The following is a 14,733-nucleotide window of genomic DNA, read 5'->3' on the forward strand; positions in this document are numbered from 1 at the left end:
CTAGTTTCTCTCTCACAGCTTCTGCTTCTTTTCCAATCGAAGCCGTTTCTGCTTCTCTAAACCAAACAGACCCATAATCTGCAGAGGTGAAATAGCTGTTGATTAAAATATGCAAAATTCTTCAATAATTGGCTTTGCATTATCTTTTCATTTATTTAAACCAAGGTGTGGCGGCAAAGTCTTGTAGTGAACTACTCCTCAGACTTGAATGATAACAGTGGCGGCAAGCTCTGTTGATGCCTGAAAACATTGTGTGGATCAATTATACTCTTGGCCATCACCAATCTTTCATAGTTCTTCACAAAATACTTCTCCCCCCAAGGTCTTGCCTCATCCACTCGAGAACTCAAATCTGGGCCACTACTACTACTACTACTAACAAATTCCGTAACTTCTCCCAGGTCAAGATCCATGTAGTTGACATACGCCGCTCTGGGATTTGCGGAAACATAGGGTGTCATTGCATCGTAAAACCTTCTTAGCCAGTTAATGTACTTGCTGCTTTTGCCGCTGTTGTGATCCTTTTCGTCCCATGTTATCGTGTACTCGATTGAGAAAATGTTGCCTTTTCTATGAGGAAATGCGATGGCATCACTTGTCGTGGTTTCCATGATTCCACCGTAGGGCTCGAGCAGGGCATACGCTTTTGGTTGCTTCTGGAGGAAGTTTATCAGAGTGTCGATCCCCACGTTTGGTAACGCCTTCTGGACGTAATCGGATTTTGTTTTGAAGTAGGATTTGCCTTGGAAATATCTTTCTTTGAGGCCGGAGATAGAGCCCTGTCCGCCACTGAAATCGGACAAGTAATCCACAGACTCTATCCAACTCATTTCTTTGCAGTCCTCTTCTGTTATTTCCATCAACGGGAAATTACTAGTTAAAATCGAGATGGCCTTGTTTCTCGGACCTTGATATAGTCCTTGAATTATCAGAGCTATTCCTTTTTTCCCCGGAACCAAGCCAGAGCTCACGAAAACCAGGATATGAAAATTATCATCCAAGTCCTGAACAGCATCTTGGAACTGCTGGATGATTTTCTCGACTTGATTTTTCTTATGTTGCAGCCTGGCCACGGAAAGAGCTGTCACGATTTCGGGGACTTTTACGAGCCTGATTCTCCAGGCAAACACAATTCCCCAATTTCCTCCACCTCCCCCTCTAATAGCCCAGAACACATCTTCTCCCATTGCATCTCTATCGAGAATCTGTCCTCTGGCGTCCACAAGCAGCGCATCCACTATATGATCCGCGGAAACGCCATATTTTCTGCCTAGGAATCCATATCCTCCACCTGAGAAGTGCCCTCCAACTCCCACTGTAGGACAAGCCCCTGCAGGGAAGGCATGAACGTTGCTGGACTCCGCGATTGCATAGTAAGTCTGCCCAAGCGTTGCACCGCCTTCAATCCACGCGGTCTCAGACTTCACGTCGACTGAAATCTTGTCAAGGCTCATCATATCAATAACTACAAATGCAGCAGACGTCGTGGTCTGATTACTCGATGATGTGCTACTTATGCCCTCATAGCTGTGCCCTCCTGACCGAATTCTCATGTCGAAAGACCATTTTCTGCAGCACAATACTATGCTGGAAACCTCTTCTTTGCTCTTCGGTATGATGATGGCTGATGGTTTTGAAACTGAAATATCTGAAAATCTGAGATTTTGTAACGAGAAGTTGAGGAGATCAAAGTACTTAGATGCCTTGCTAGATGAGTATAAAGTGAAGTTGCTAATTTTTTGACCACGAAAACAAGAAGCGATTTCATCGAAATTTGTAGTAACACTACACAAAGAAGGAACAAGATAACATGCAGTGATGATCAGAGGGAAGTGTAAGCTCAACAGAGATTTGGCCATGGTGTTAAGTTTTTCTACAAAGATGCTAGGAAGATAAGCCCTTCAATTATATCGGAAAATATTCGATGTTTTGTGTAATGTTTCACATTTTTCAGCTGCCAATAATGGGAGAAAAGGACCCTGATCTCATGAAAAACACAAGTAATGTCCTAAATAAACAGACTTGAGAAAATGGCCCCTACTAATGCCGGATAATTTAACGTTTTCAATTTTGGAAAGAAAATACTAAATTGTGCAGTATTTTACTCTTTTAATCCAGGGAAAACGTAATACGAAGTTGTTATGTTTTTTAACCCTAACAAAATGCTACAGTTTAATAGAATGTTATACGAAATAGCATTATGTTCTTGTAACCTGATGTGTATGCTACACGATATAATCTCTGTTCTAAAACTCGGTGATTAATCACGATTATTCACCGATTAATCCTTGTTCCATAACTCACCGAACTGATTAATTCACCGATTAATCACCGATCAATCCGATTAATTCAATTAATCCCCGATTAATCCTTGTTTCGTGACTTCACCGATTAAGTCCGATTCCCGCTTTTTACAACACTGGATATAATGTTAATAAGTGATATTGAGGGTGGGTCATTTTCTCATATGGTAATATTTGAGGCATGAATGTTTTAAATTGTGATAATGAGGGCCAACACCCAAACATCCGGTCACAATAGACAGTGATGATCAGAAAGAAGTGTAAGCTTAACGGAGATTGGCCATGGTGTTAAGTTTTTCTTACAAAGATGCTATGAAGATAAGCCCTTCAATTATATCGTAAAATATTCGATATTTCCTGTAATTTTTCACATGTTTCAGCTGTCAACGGAGAAAAAGTAATAAATTTCTTTTATATTACTGCGACAAGATCAGAACAGATCATGGCCAGACCCCCACAATACCATCAATTATTTTGCATTATCATTGGTGTAGCTTTTGGAGCCTTGTTGAGTTTTAGCTTTTTCTGATAATTAAACACACTTCACGCACTCATCTTGTTTTCGACAAGATTCGAACCCTCAACCTCTGATAAGCCGAATTGCCATGCACGAACTCTAGAGTCAAGTTCAAAATTGGCCAGCCGGCAACGAAGGCAATATATCAATTTAAGTTCAACTTCAACATAGATAAACACTTAAAGGATGGCACTTTGTGGAGATCACAATGTGACATGAGAACGCGAAGATCACACAGTGAAAACTGTTTTTCAGCAGAAGTACTGCAAACATTCATATATATAAAGGCATGCGGATACTAGGTATCTTTATTTAAGCATCCAGCACATCAACTGAAGATACGCGTGTTTACCATACTCATAGAACCACCGATTCCTCTTTTAGCTCAACCGTCAGACACTCAGAGAAGCGCCATTGTCTGCAGCTGTAAGATTAAGTATAATTGCTGCTGCTTTTGGAGCCCTGTCAGGAATTAGTTTATCAAAGAATATAAGTTATGCTACACTTGTTTCCTAAATTTATGCTAGCATGCTTATTCAGCACAATGCTTTTAACAAACCATAAGTGACATTGGAGTTTCATTTTTAGCATGTCTTATTCGACGATAAAAGAATTCTGATGTGCAATACATACCATGCCTGAGGCTGCTGGTACAGACATGCCGAATCACCATAGAAAGAAACAAGCATGTCGGTGTGAACAACACCTGGATTAAGTGCCACGATTGCTATTCCACTTGGTAACTCCTTCGCAACTGATTTGCTCAGACCTTCGACCCCCCATTTAGAAGCACAATAAGGTGACACCTGTTAATTTTATACAAATTTATTAACAATTTTTTTAGTCTGAATGTTCAGGAATCATCTGCAAATTGGGAAAAGGCTTATGTCATAGTCCTTCTTTCCTGTTGCCTTGGTAATATGAGTACTTTTCCGCAAACATTGTGGCACTGTTTCAGTTTATGAAAACTGCTGAGATTATCAAGATGCATATAAGATCCTACAAATTTGTGGCTAACAGTATATATTAACTGACATTTGCGGGGACTAACATGATATATGACAGGTACAAACCATGAAAATCAAGTATATCAGCAATCCTCGAGTTACCTGTGCTGCAGCAGATCTTCCCCATCTAGATGACATATTGACGATGACCCCTTGCTTGCTCTCAACCAGTGTTCTAAAAATCCCCGATTTAACCGATAAATCCCCGATTAATCCCCTGCAAGGTCGGCCACCGATCCGATTTTTGAAATCCGATTAATCCTTATATATATTTCATAATCGAAGTATATGTGATAAATTATTAAAATTAAAATACTATATTACTTTAAATATGAATAATTATAGAGTTTATAAATATAGTAAATATATTAGTTACTAAATAACTAATATAATAATAACTAAATATTAAATAATATTTTAATATTAAAATAAATCCGATTTTAACTCCGATTAATCCTTCCGATTAATCCCCGATTTCCGATTAATCCTTGAATCGGTAGCTCAACCGATTAGGTCCGATTCCCGATTTCTGTAACACTGCTCTCAACCATTAAAGGAATAAAATGACGTAACATATTTGCTGTTCCTTTTAAGTTTGTGTCAATGACCATATCAAACTCCTCCTCTGGTACCTCCCAGATTCTGTTCTTCTGATTTACCGTCCCTGCATTATTTACTGGCACAAAAACATATTTAGGCCAATAAACACTTTAATATAAGGCAGAATCAATACAATTTAAGTGATCATGGTCGTCATGAAGAACATAAGGAAGTAGAGACTGGTGCCACTGCAAAAAACAGTGATCCATGTTTTTTCAAGTTGACATCCTTAAAGGACAACAATATGAACAGATATCTACAAATTCCATTAATCCACTGTTAAAGTATAAGTATAAGATCCATAAAGGGGCCTACTCTAACACCTTAAGGTTTTAGATGGAATGATCTCTACATCCACGGTATACCATATGTTGAATAATATGATCCTGTAGGCTGTAGATGAGTTGGTTACTTAACAAAAGTGAACTTCCAATTCAGAATCTTTCAGCTTATCTTAGCTAAAAAAATCTCTCAATTGCAAGAATTGTCAGGAACTACACGATTACAAAAATTTTACTCAACAATTGTTTAACAATTGTATTATCTTCGTGCCATTAAGAAAATTACCAATTTAAATAAACAGAGGAAAACTGTACTTTGTATTTTATTCGTTTCTTGATCATTAATAGGACTCCTGAACTTCCTGACACATACGCACTGCCAATCCTAGCAAGGTAATGCTGCGGTGCATGTCAGATTTTGTCTCGGATACATGTTCATGTAATCATATGTGCAAATATCAGTGTATTCATATGATCAGATTTATGTATATGGTATGCCAGATATCCAACCAACTATTCTTCGTACGAAGAACAATACCACATCAAAAATTATACCTATGATATCCGGAACAGCTTTCTTTTCCAATACAACCCGTGCCAACTCTGCCACACTACTATCTGACCTCTGCACATACACAACAAATGTAACAATTATATCATTTATCAGCATCTGGAACAGGAAATGAAATCATCTGAAAAGAACATGGAATAACAAGCTTACATTCTATTTTTTGATCAAATTTCAGTAAATTTTCAGAAAAAATATACTAATAAATATAGCAAAAAGTTACAGAACTAACAGACCACATCGACGTTAATGAAAAGATGGTTGCTGAGTTTTTGATCATCCGACGAGAGTTGAGTCTGAAGATCATCAAGATTCTTCTCTGACCGAGAACACCCGATTATGGTGTGCCCAAGTCTGGCAAATTCTAAAGCTAGTGACTTTCCGAGACCTCTGCTCACTCCTGTTATTAGCACTCTTCTGCTCTCCGGCACCTCAGCCATTTTTGCTCCACAGGAAATGACAATGCAGTTCAGCCGAGAGGCGCTATAGCAGTAATGTGACACGTGGAATAGCAGTTATGTGACACTTGTGATATAGCAGTGCAAATGCTGGAAACTGCCGTCACTGTATTTCTTTTAACTGAACTACTTCATTTTCCTGCGTATGTTACCATGTCAGCTTCAGCAAAAATAGACAGAACACATTAGTTTTATCATAGAATTTTGTTAAAGATATCTTTGTTGTTAAAGCTAGCACTTCGATCTCAAACTCGTTTGTTATTTACTCAAACCGACACAAATTTTCTCATACGAGTTGTACTTTTGGATCACATTCATATTTGTTTATTATCTACACAAATTGTTATCAGTTTATTTATTTTATATTAATGAGTTTTATATATTTATAGATTACTAGCTATAAGTTGGGTTGCACTCCACACATAACTCTTAAAATCAAAAAAAAGAACAAGAAAAAACACTATCATAAAACTATTTTCATAAAAAATGATTTATTAAGATTATAATTATATAGCTAAACACAAATTAAATTATATGAAATTTAACATAGAATTCATAATGGAATCCAGAATATATAATTTTTACACCCTTAATATTACATAGATTCATGTTATTTTTAATCCATGTTTATTATTAGTTATTATTTATAAATAAAAGTTAATTAAATTAAAATTAGAATTTAATTTAAGTTTAAGATGAGATTCTATATTCAACGAGTTCTTTGCTGAGTAATAGTCCTTTTAAATTTTGTAATATCCAAACCTGACGAAAAAGAGATGCTTGACCCGCCTTATTTCAGTTCGACTTGAGTGAAGAACGGTTGGATAGCTCACTTGTTAAGAGCTTATCCTCTGTTGTCCCAAATTCTAGATTCAACTCTGACTCACTCTGAGAATTTATTATAACAGATACTCATTTGTAAGATTATAATTTGTCATAAAAAAAAATTCGACTTAGACTAATATTGTATGCAGGTTGAATAACAATTAGGGGTGTTCATCAAACCACCCACACCGCATAAACCGCCCGCACCACACCACAAAATGCGGTTTTCATATTCGTTGTGCGGTTGCGGGTTGAATTTTTAACAAACCGCGCGGTGCGGTGCGGTGCGGGTTGCGGTTTGAAATTATACGTGCGCGGTTCAAACCGCATCGCACCGCTATTTTCTAATATTAAAAATATATAATATATGATTACAAATAATAATATTATATAGATAAATTATTTATTACGATGTTACCTCCTATGTGTGTGTATATGTGTGTATAAATTTTTTGAATGTGTAAACCACACAAACCGCATGAACCGCACCACACCGCACCGCAATTTTCTGGTGTGGTTTGCGCGGTTTTTATATTACGCAGTGCGGTTGCGGTTTACGAATTTTCTCAAACTGTATGCGCTGGTTGGTTTGCGGTTTTAAAAAATAACTGTACCGCCCGCACCGCGAACACCCCTAATAACAATTAAGTAGTGAAGTTCCAACTACTTTCACTTTCTTTAGGCTTCCACTTTTTTGGCTTACCTCGATTATTTTTGAAAACATTCAAAATTACAAATCAGATGAGCAGATTCGAGACCTTAAAGCTTCAAAACTTGATTTCAAAGAGAAGAGAAATGCGCATTTTGCTTAGTACATCTGAGCTTCAAGAGCTGATATAGTAGGATTTAAGAAACAGACACTTGTTTTGTGGGGGAAGATCAACAGAAATTCATACAACTTGTATATCCATCCTTAGACTAAGTTTCCATTATTATGTTCACAATTGTGAAAACCTATAAACTATACCAATCAGGGGTCGTTTGGTCCGAGGGTATCTAATTAAACTCACGTATGTGGTTTGTCTATTAATCCAAACCCATACCTGGTGTTTAGCTGGAAAAAATAAAAACTCAATATGGGTTTTTGATATCTAAGTGGGGAGGTTGGTATGAGATGTATTCGTTTTTTTATTATTTTTGGTTTTTATATAAGTAATGAAATATTAATATTTGGTACAAAATTAAATCAATGATGCAAAATATATAACAATAGTATTTTTATTAATATTTTTAATTATTATAAATTAATATCTTATTTTTTACAAAAATTATATAAATTGATTACAGCACTCAACCAAACACATGATATCAAATATGAAACCTCAAACTCATACCAACTTAACCCGATTTCTCATTTCAACCTCATACCACTCCTCGAACCAAACGACCCCTAAATATACATCTTGAGCACACGTAACAAACACAATATGACTATATATATATATATATATATATAGCCATCTCAAACTTAGTTAAATCATAATCTAATTATAAAATACCATTCTCCAGTCATAGTCCAGTTCCGATTTCTAACTCAAATCACAATTCAACTCAGACACGGCTAATACAACAATCTTTTTCATATTTTATGACGAAGACATAACTTTTATAATAATTGTCTAAACATAAAATTATTATTATGCATATATGCTTTGGATCACCCAAGTCCATGTTACCATTGTAATGGGCTCATACCTAACAATCCTCCCCGAATAAAACAGTCACCATAGACGACTATCCACCAATGTCTCCCTTCAAACAAGAATCTCCCCTTAATTCTATCTGATAAAACCTTCAAGTGAACCGTCATACCGTGCGTAACTTTGTCTCTTCCTAGTTTCTTAACTTCTTGCTGACAAAACCTTCATTGTACTCTACATTGTTAATTGAGTCCTAAATTTTCTCATCAATCACGATCCTGATCTTTGCTCTTGATACCACTTGTTAGGGACAAAAATACGAGATTCACCTTCTAATGCAAAACACACAAATAAAAATATATTACGCGGAAAATCCACATTCCAACTTGTATTATTAATCAAAACCGTTATCAATAATACAATTCAACAAACTGGGATATTCAAGCCTAACAATACTCAAGCATCCGCCCTCGAGTGATACCTCAATCTACATCGTGAGCACACATAACAAACACAATATGACTATATATATAGTCATCTCAAATTTATGTAAATCAGAATCTAATTCAAAAATACCTATTTGTAGTCATAGTCCAGTTCTGTTTTCCAACTCAAATGAGAATCCGATTCATACTTGATTAATATCCACCAACCCGTTCCACATTTTGTGACAAAATCATACCTTTTATAATAATTATCTAAACATACAATTACAATGTATACATGTTATCTAAGTACATGTTACCATCATGGTTTGATACCTACACTATATTAATAATAATATTGTTATTATTATTTAACAATCCATTAATTGTCCGATTGGAACAAAGATAAAAAAATAACAAATGAATTATTGCATTGACCGAAGGAAAGACTGGTAAGCATTAATTTAGTAAATAAAGGTGACCGAGTGTAGTCAATGACTACTTAGTTTTATAACTATATAAAAGTAACAGAGTTGGTGTAACAAATGTAGTCAAAGGATTGCTTTATCATTATTATTATTGTCCTCTCTATTAGGAAATAATAATCGCTTGATTTTTTTCACGTATTTTTAAAAGTTTTGACCATATATTTATAAATATTATTTCTAAAATCTTCTTTTTGTGAATAAAAATATTAATATCATTTTTTTCCGTAAATAGAAATTTTTTAAAAAATTATTTATAAATATACTATCAACTCTCTTAAAAGTATGTGAAAGAAAGTTAAATGACTATTATATCCTAATAAAGTGAATATATAACAACCCATTAATTGTCCGATTGGCGAACAAGAATATACACAACAAATGAAGTGACAAAAGGAAAGGTGGGTGTGGATTAATTTAGTGAATAAAGGTGACTGGACAGGGTAGTTAAGGACTATTTTACTTCTAAAAATATATTATAAAAGTAACAGAGTTGTTGCAATATGGCAAATTAAAAATTGTTGGAGAAGATTATAAGTGGCATTATTTCTTCATATATAGAGATTGAAAGATTTTATTGGAATACATACGATAATGGATGAGAAAGCTTGGTACGAGAATGCTTTGATCGAGAAAACCATGCATGATTTGTATGAGAAAGCCATGCATGGAGATGCTACTGCCATATCAGAATTGAAGATGAAAGCAGATGAACTTGAGAAAGATGGAAAAACTATTCTCCTCAGAGAATGCCTTCTTGGAGATACAGAGCGTGTGCGATTCATTTTGAGGGAGTTTGCGGACAGAAACATCCTGGTCAAGCCCAGCTCATTTAATGATACTGCACTCTCGTTGGCAGCATATCGTGGACACACTAAAGTGGTTGAGGTTCTCATTGAAGCAGCTACAAATTTTCCTTGGGCTTCTGCAGCTGATAATCCGATTACTCCTCTTCAAGCTTTTGTCAGGCAACCTGATAAATATTCAACCACGGCCTTACATTGTGCAGTAAGGTATGGTTCCGTGGGCTACGTGGATATTGTCAAGCTACTAGTAAAGGCGGATCCAAGTGACAGACATATTCCGGACGAGGAAGGTAAAACTCCCATCTACTGGGCTGCAGAAAGAGGTTTAAAAGATATAATGGAGGTGATCTGTACAACTTCGGCCGCTCAGTCTTTAGAGGGTCCTGGCACGACTGCTTTTCACGCTCTTATTAAGGAGAACGGACAAGGTGTGCACTAATATATTTATGATTAATTCATTTACAAAGATCAAAAATGTCTTTTGGAAATAATTTTGGATTGTTTCTGGGAACATTTATTTTATTTCAAATTCTCACCTTTATACTAGTATTTGAATGTTCTGGATTTCAAAAAAATTCAAATCCAACTTTTACTCGGTATCCAAACATGTCATTTGATCAAATTCAGCAAGTTGCCGATAGGTCATTACAGATTTTGTTCAAGGTTATTAATTATGTTTATAAATAATATTTTCACTTGGCTTGCAGCGGAGAAGAAAGATATAACTATGATGGGCGTCATCATCAACGCAGTTAAACGTTGGAGCAGTGCAGAGGGTGCATCAGAAAATGATTTTGAAGCATTATTCGATATCACTGATGATTCTGGTCGAAATGTTTTAGATCTAGCAGTGGAAAGGAATAATTATGACGCAGCTCAGCTAATATTACAAGAAGATCCGGCATATCTTCGTGGAAGTAAAAAAACTGGTCTCATGCGTTTAATTTTCAAACTCATTGATGAGGATAACAAGGATCTTCGCAAATTACTCTCTAAAACATACCAGGCTGGGATCGACTCTCGTTATAAAGGTGTTCACGATTTGATCCTTGCTATACAAAGACGTGATAAAGGTATATGATATATGGCCCTGAAATAACTTATTGGATATAATTTAGTAAAATATTACATTCCGCAGACGCAAATTAATGAGGAGAAAAGGGGATATGAAGAATTGTTATTGTAAATTGAATACCGAATATTTTTTTCTTTGTGACTTTAGCTCTGAGTAATCTATGCACTTGATATATTTGTTTTGAAATTTTTCAGAAAGGGTATTGAGTTTCTTGAGAGATTCTAAACAACTTCTAAGTTTTGCTGAAGAAGAAGGGTGGACAATACTTCACTATGCTGCTTATCATGGATTTGATTCAATATTAGATGTTATAATAGAAGGACAAATGGATGTTGGATATCAATTTGAGTACAAAGATAAAGTATTAACACCGCTTCTTGTAGCAGCCGAAAGAGGACTTACTTCTACAGTAATACGACTTATGCAGTTATGGCCAACCTCGTCACCTGCATACACAGCTATTAATAAAATTGGTAGAAATATACTTCATATAGCGGCAGCTGGAAATAAACTGGAGATGATACAAGGGATTTTGAAATATTGTCCTGAAATATTTAAGGACGAGATTTTGAAACAGCAAGATGACAATGGCGATACACTTCTCCATCTACTTATCTCCCACGGTTGTTTTGTTCCGGAACTTATAAAACATACGGGACTTGATACAATGGCAAAAAATAAGAGAAACTGGACTCCGCTGGACATGCTGTATCTAAGGGACGATATTATTGCTGACCAGGTACGAAAAATCGCAGTTTCTTTTCTATCTCTAATTTAGTTATAGATTTTTGGTCTTGTCTGCACAAACTAATAATGAAGTAGCATGAAATTATAAACTTTAAATCTTGCTTACAATGAGTATGTTGTAAATGCTTCGCTTTTTATGTCTCATTACACTTATTATGTTTCATTAGACAATCAAAAAGACGTCTTTGAATGAAATTATTGATTTATTTAACAAATAATATTGAAATTATTCGAAAAGACATTGACTACAGTATTATCACAATCATATGTACTTTATGGTTTCTTTTTGTTTAGGTACAAATAAAATTTGCAATAAACAATATCTGTAAACAGTCTCCAAGATTTTGGCCGGATATATCAGAAAGTATAGTGCCCTTCAATAAACGGGAGAAAAAAGATGTGATATTTAAAGAAAAGACAAAATTGTTGATGGATGAAGAGCAAGCACATAGCGAATTAGAGAAGAAAAAACACCTACAAACGTACAAAAAGAGGACAAACACCCAAATTATAGTAACTGCTCTCATAACAACCGTAACTTTCACGGTGGGATTTACCATGCCTGGTGGTTTGTATCAAAGTGGAGGAATTGACCAAGGATTGGTGATTTTTTCGAAAAAGGCAGCTTTTAATACCTTTATGGTATCAGATGCAATAGCTCTACTACTGTCAACATCTTCATTGGTTTTCTACTTCCTGGAATCTATGAATGAAGATCCTCACCAAGTTCGAAAACTCAATGCTGCATCTACTGGGCTTAATATTGTTTCTGTCATAGCTATGATGTTAACTTTCATTGCAGGAACATATGTGGTGTTATCCAAATCACCAGGCCTCGCCATCAGCGTTTGCGTTATTTGTTCTCTTTTCTTTCTTCTTATCATTGTTTTATCGATCAAGATATTCTATAACGGTCGGATAAAACGAAACAATACAAGTTGAGTGTGCTTGTTTTTCTTATCAGGAGTATGCTTGTCATTATTTCTATATATTTTTATGAATTATCAATTTCAATAATGTGTTGACAATACTCATATCAAAGAGATTATATATGAGAAAGGGATTTTTTTTTCATTTATGAAATACGAGAGTGTTCAATTGGGATTGTTTAAAATCCATTAAAATCTTGAAATATTCAATTGAGATTTTAAATTATGTTACCAAATCTGGTGGTATTCAATCAAAATTTTAAATTATTCTTAAAAATTCGATGGTATTCAATTGAGATTGTTTAAAATTTATAACATATATAGCGAAAAGTTACAGAACTAACAGACCACATCGACGTTAATGAAAAGATGGTTGCTGAGTTTTTGATCATCCGACGAGAGTTGAGTCTGAAGATCATCAAGATTCTTCTCTGACCGAGAACACCCGATTATGGTGTGGCCAAGTCTGGCAAATTCTAAAGCTAGTGACTTTCCGAGACCTCTGCTCACTCCTGTTATTAGCACTCTTCTGCTCTCCGGCACCTCAGCCATATTTGCTCCACAGGAAATGACAATGCAGTTCACCCGAAAGGCGCTATAGCAGTAATGTGACACGTGGAATAGCAGTTATGTGACACTTGTGATGTAGCAGTGCCTAATGCTGGAATCTGCCGTCACTGTATTTCTTTTAATTGAACTACTTCATTTTCCTGCGTATGTTACCATGTCAGCTTCACCAAAAATAGACAGAACACATTAGTTTGATCATAGAATTTTGTTTAAGATATCTTTGTTGTGCAATTTGTTTCAGGCCGATAACAAGCTAGCACTTCAATCTCAAACTCGTTTGTTATTCACTCAGTCTCAAATCGACACATATTTTCTCATAGGAGTTTATTATTATAAGCTTGGTTGCAATCTACACAAAACATTTTATTTTTTTTAAACACAGAACATTATTATAACACTTTATTTTTTAAAAAAATGATTTATTTTTGCAAAACAATTGAGTTAAGTTCCAACTACTTTCTTGAGGCTTCCATTGTTTTTGCTCAGCTCGATTATTTTTTATAAACATTTAAAATTACAAATCAGATGAGCACATAAGAGACCTTAAAGCTTCCAAACTTGATTTTAAAGAGAAGAGAAATGCCCATTTTGCTTCGCACATCTGAGCTTTAAGAGCTGATATTGTAGGATGAAGAAACAGGCACTTGTCTTGTGGGGAAGATCAACAGAAAATTCATACAGCTTGTATAAATATCCAGGGAGAGCAGGGTTAAGCATATAAGCTCTTGATTTTAAAATTATGACTTATGAATTAATGTGGCCGTGACAGTTTAAAATGTCTTTTTGGATAATTTTGATTTATTAATGATTTATAGATTATTAATAAATTTGTCATATTCAAGGATGGGGTTCGAAGGTTAAGAAATATTTAAATAGATCCCACGTCGATATTTTATCGTATATGTGACATCTTTTATTATATAAAAACGTTTTGAAGCCAACACTTACAACCGAACTAAGACAACCTTCTTTACTCTGGTTCACATTTAGTCCCACATCAGGTCACATTTAGTCCCACATCAGAAAGATACAAGAGATTTATCATTTCCTTCTTTATATAAATCAAGGCTATAAAGCCAATACTTGAAAATATATTAACTAAAACTTGTTGTTTGGTCTTTTCAAAAAAAACTTGTTGTTTAGTTTTTGGATGATATTATTTGTCCCATATCGAGAAAATTTTGAAAGAGATTTCATCTCAAATCTATATACGTCTATGTACTAGTAGCCCCACCGCTTCCCATAATTAAATATGAATAAACTCACACCACATCCCATAATTAAATATGAGTAAACTTGAGAGTTGTGTCCAACATTTACACCGATTTTCAAAAAGTTGTCGAGAGCTTCAAATTTTCAGAAAGATAGACAAATTTTGGCTCCGCTTTTCAAAAGTGTGGCTCCATTTAAACAGTAGTCACGCTTTTGAAAAGCGGAGCCAAAATTTGGCCATATTTCTGAGAATTTGGAACTCAATATCATCCCTTTGAAAAGCGG

General features: G+C 35.1%; 3 protein-coding genes across 3 annotated transcripts; 1 reads left to right on the forward strand and 2 right to left on the reverse strand.

Annotated features, from left to right (window-relative positions):
- Positions 1-191: 191 nt before the first annotated feature.
- Positions 192-1,859, reverse strand: LOC108203828 (berberine bridge enzyme-like D-1). Its single transcript, XM_017373023.2, has one exon. It carries the CDS (start codon positions 1,857-1,859, stop codon positions 192-194), a length of 1,668 nt encoding a protein of 555 aa, XP_017228512.1.
- Positions 1,860-4,336: 2,477 nt separating this feature from the next.
- Positions 4,337-5,716, reverse strand: LOC108192304 (NADPH-dependent pterin aldehyde reductase). The gene is made up of 3 exons (XM_064084489.1): positions 5,513-5,716; positions 5,264-5,333; positions 4,337-4,491 (listed from the first exon to the last, which is right to left on the reverse strand). Exons 1-3 carry the CDS (start codon positions 5,714-5,716, stop codon positions 4,337-4,339), a joined length of 429 nt encoding a protein of 142 aa, XP_063940559.1.
- Positions 5,717-9,641: 3,925 nt separating this feature from the next.
- On the forward strand, positions 9,642-12,700 carry LOC108203832 (uncharacterized). The gene is made up of 4 exons (XM_017373025.2): positions 9,642-10,343; positions 10,623-10,988; positions 11,185-11,729; positions 12,032-12,700. Exons 1-4 carry the CDS (start codon positions 9,704-9,706, stop codon positions 12,677-12,679), a joined length of 2,199 nt encoding a protein of 732 aa, XP_017228514.1. The 5' UTR covers positions 9,642-9,703; the 3' UTR covers positions 12,680-12,700.
- The last annotated feature ends 2,033 nt before the right edge of the window (positions 12,701-14,733 follow it).

This window comes from Daucus carota, chromosome 9 (assembly GCF_001625215.2).
Source record: "Daucus carota subsp. sativus chromosome 9, DH1 v3.0, whole genome shotgun sequence".
In the NCBI taxonomy this organism is placed as follows: Eukaryota; Viridiplantae; Streptophyta; class Magnoliopsida; order Apiales; family Apiaceae; genus Daucus; species Daucus carota.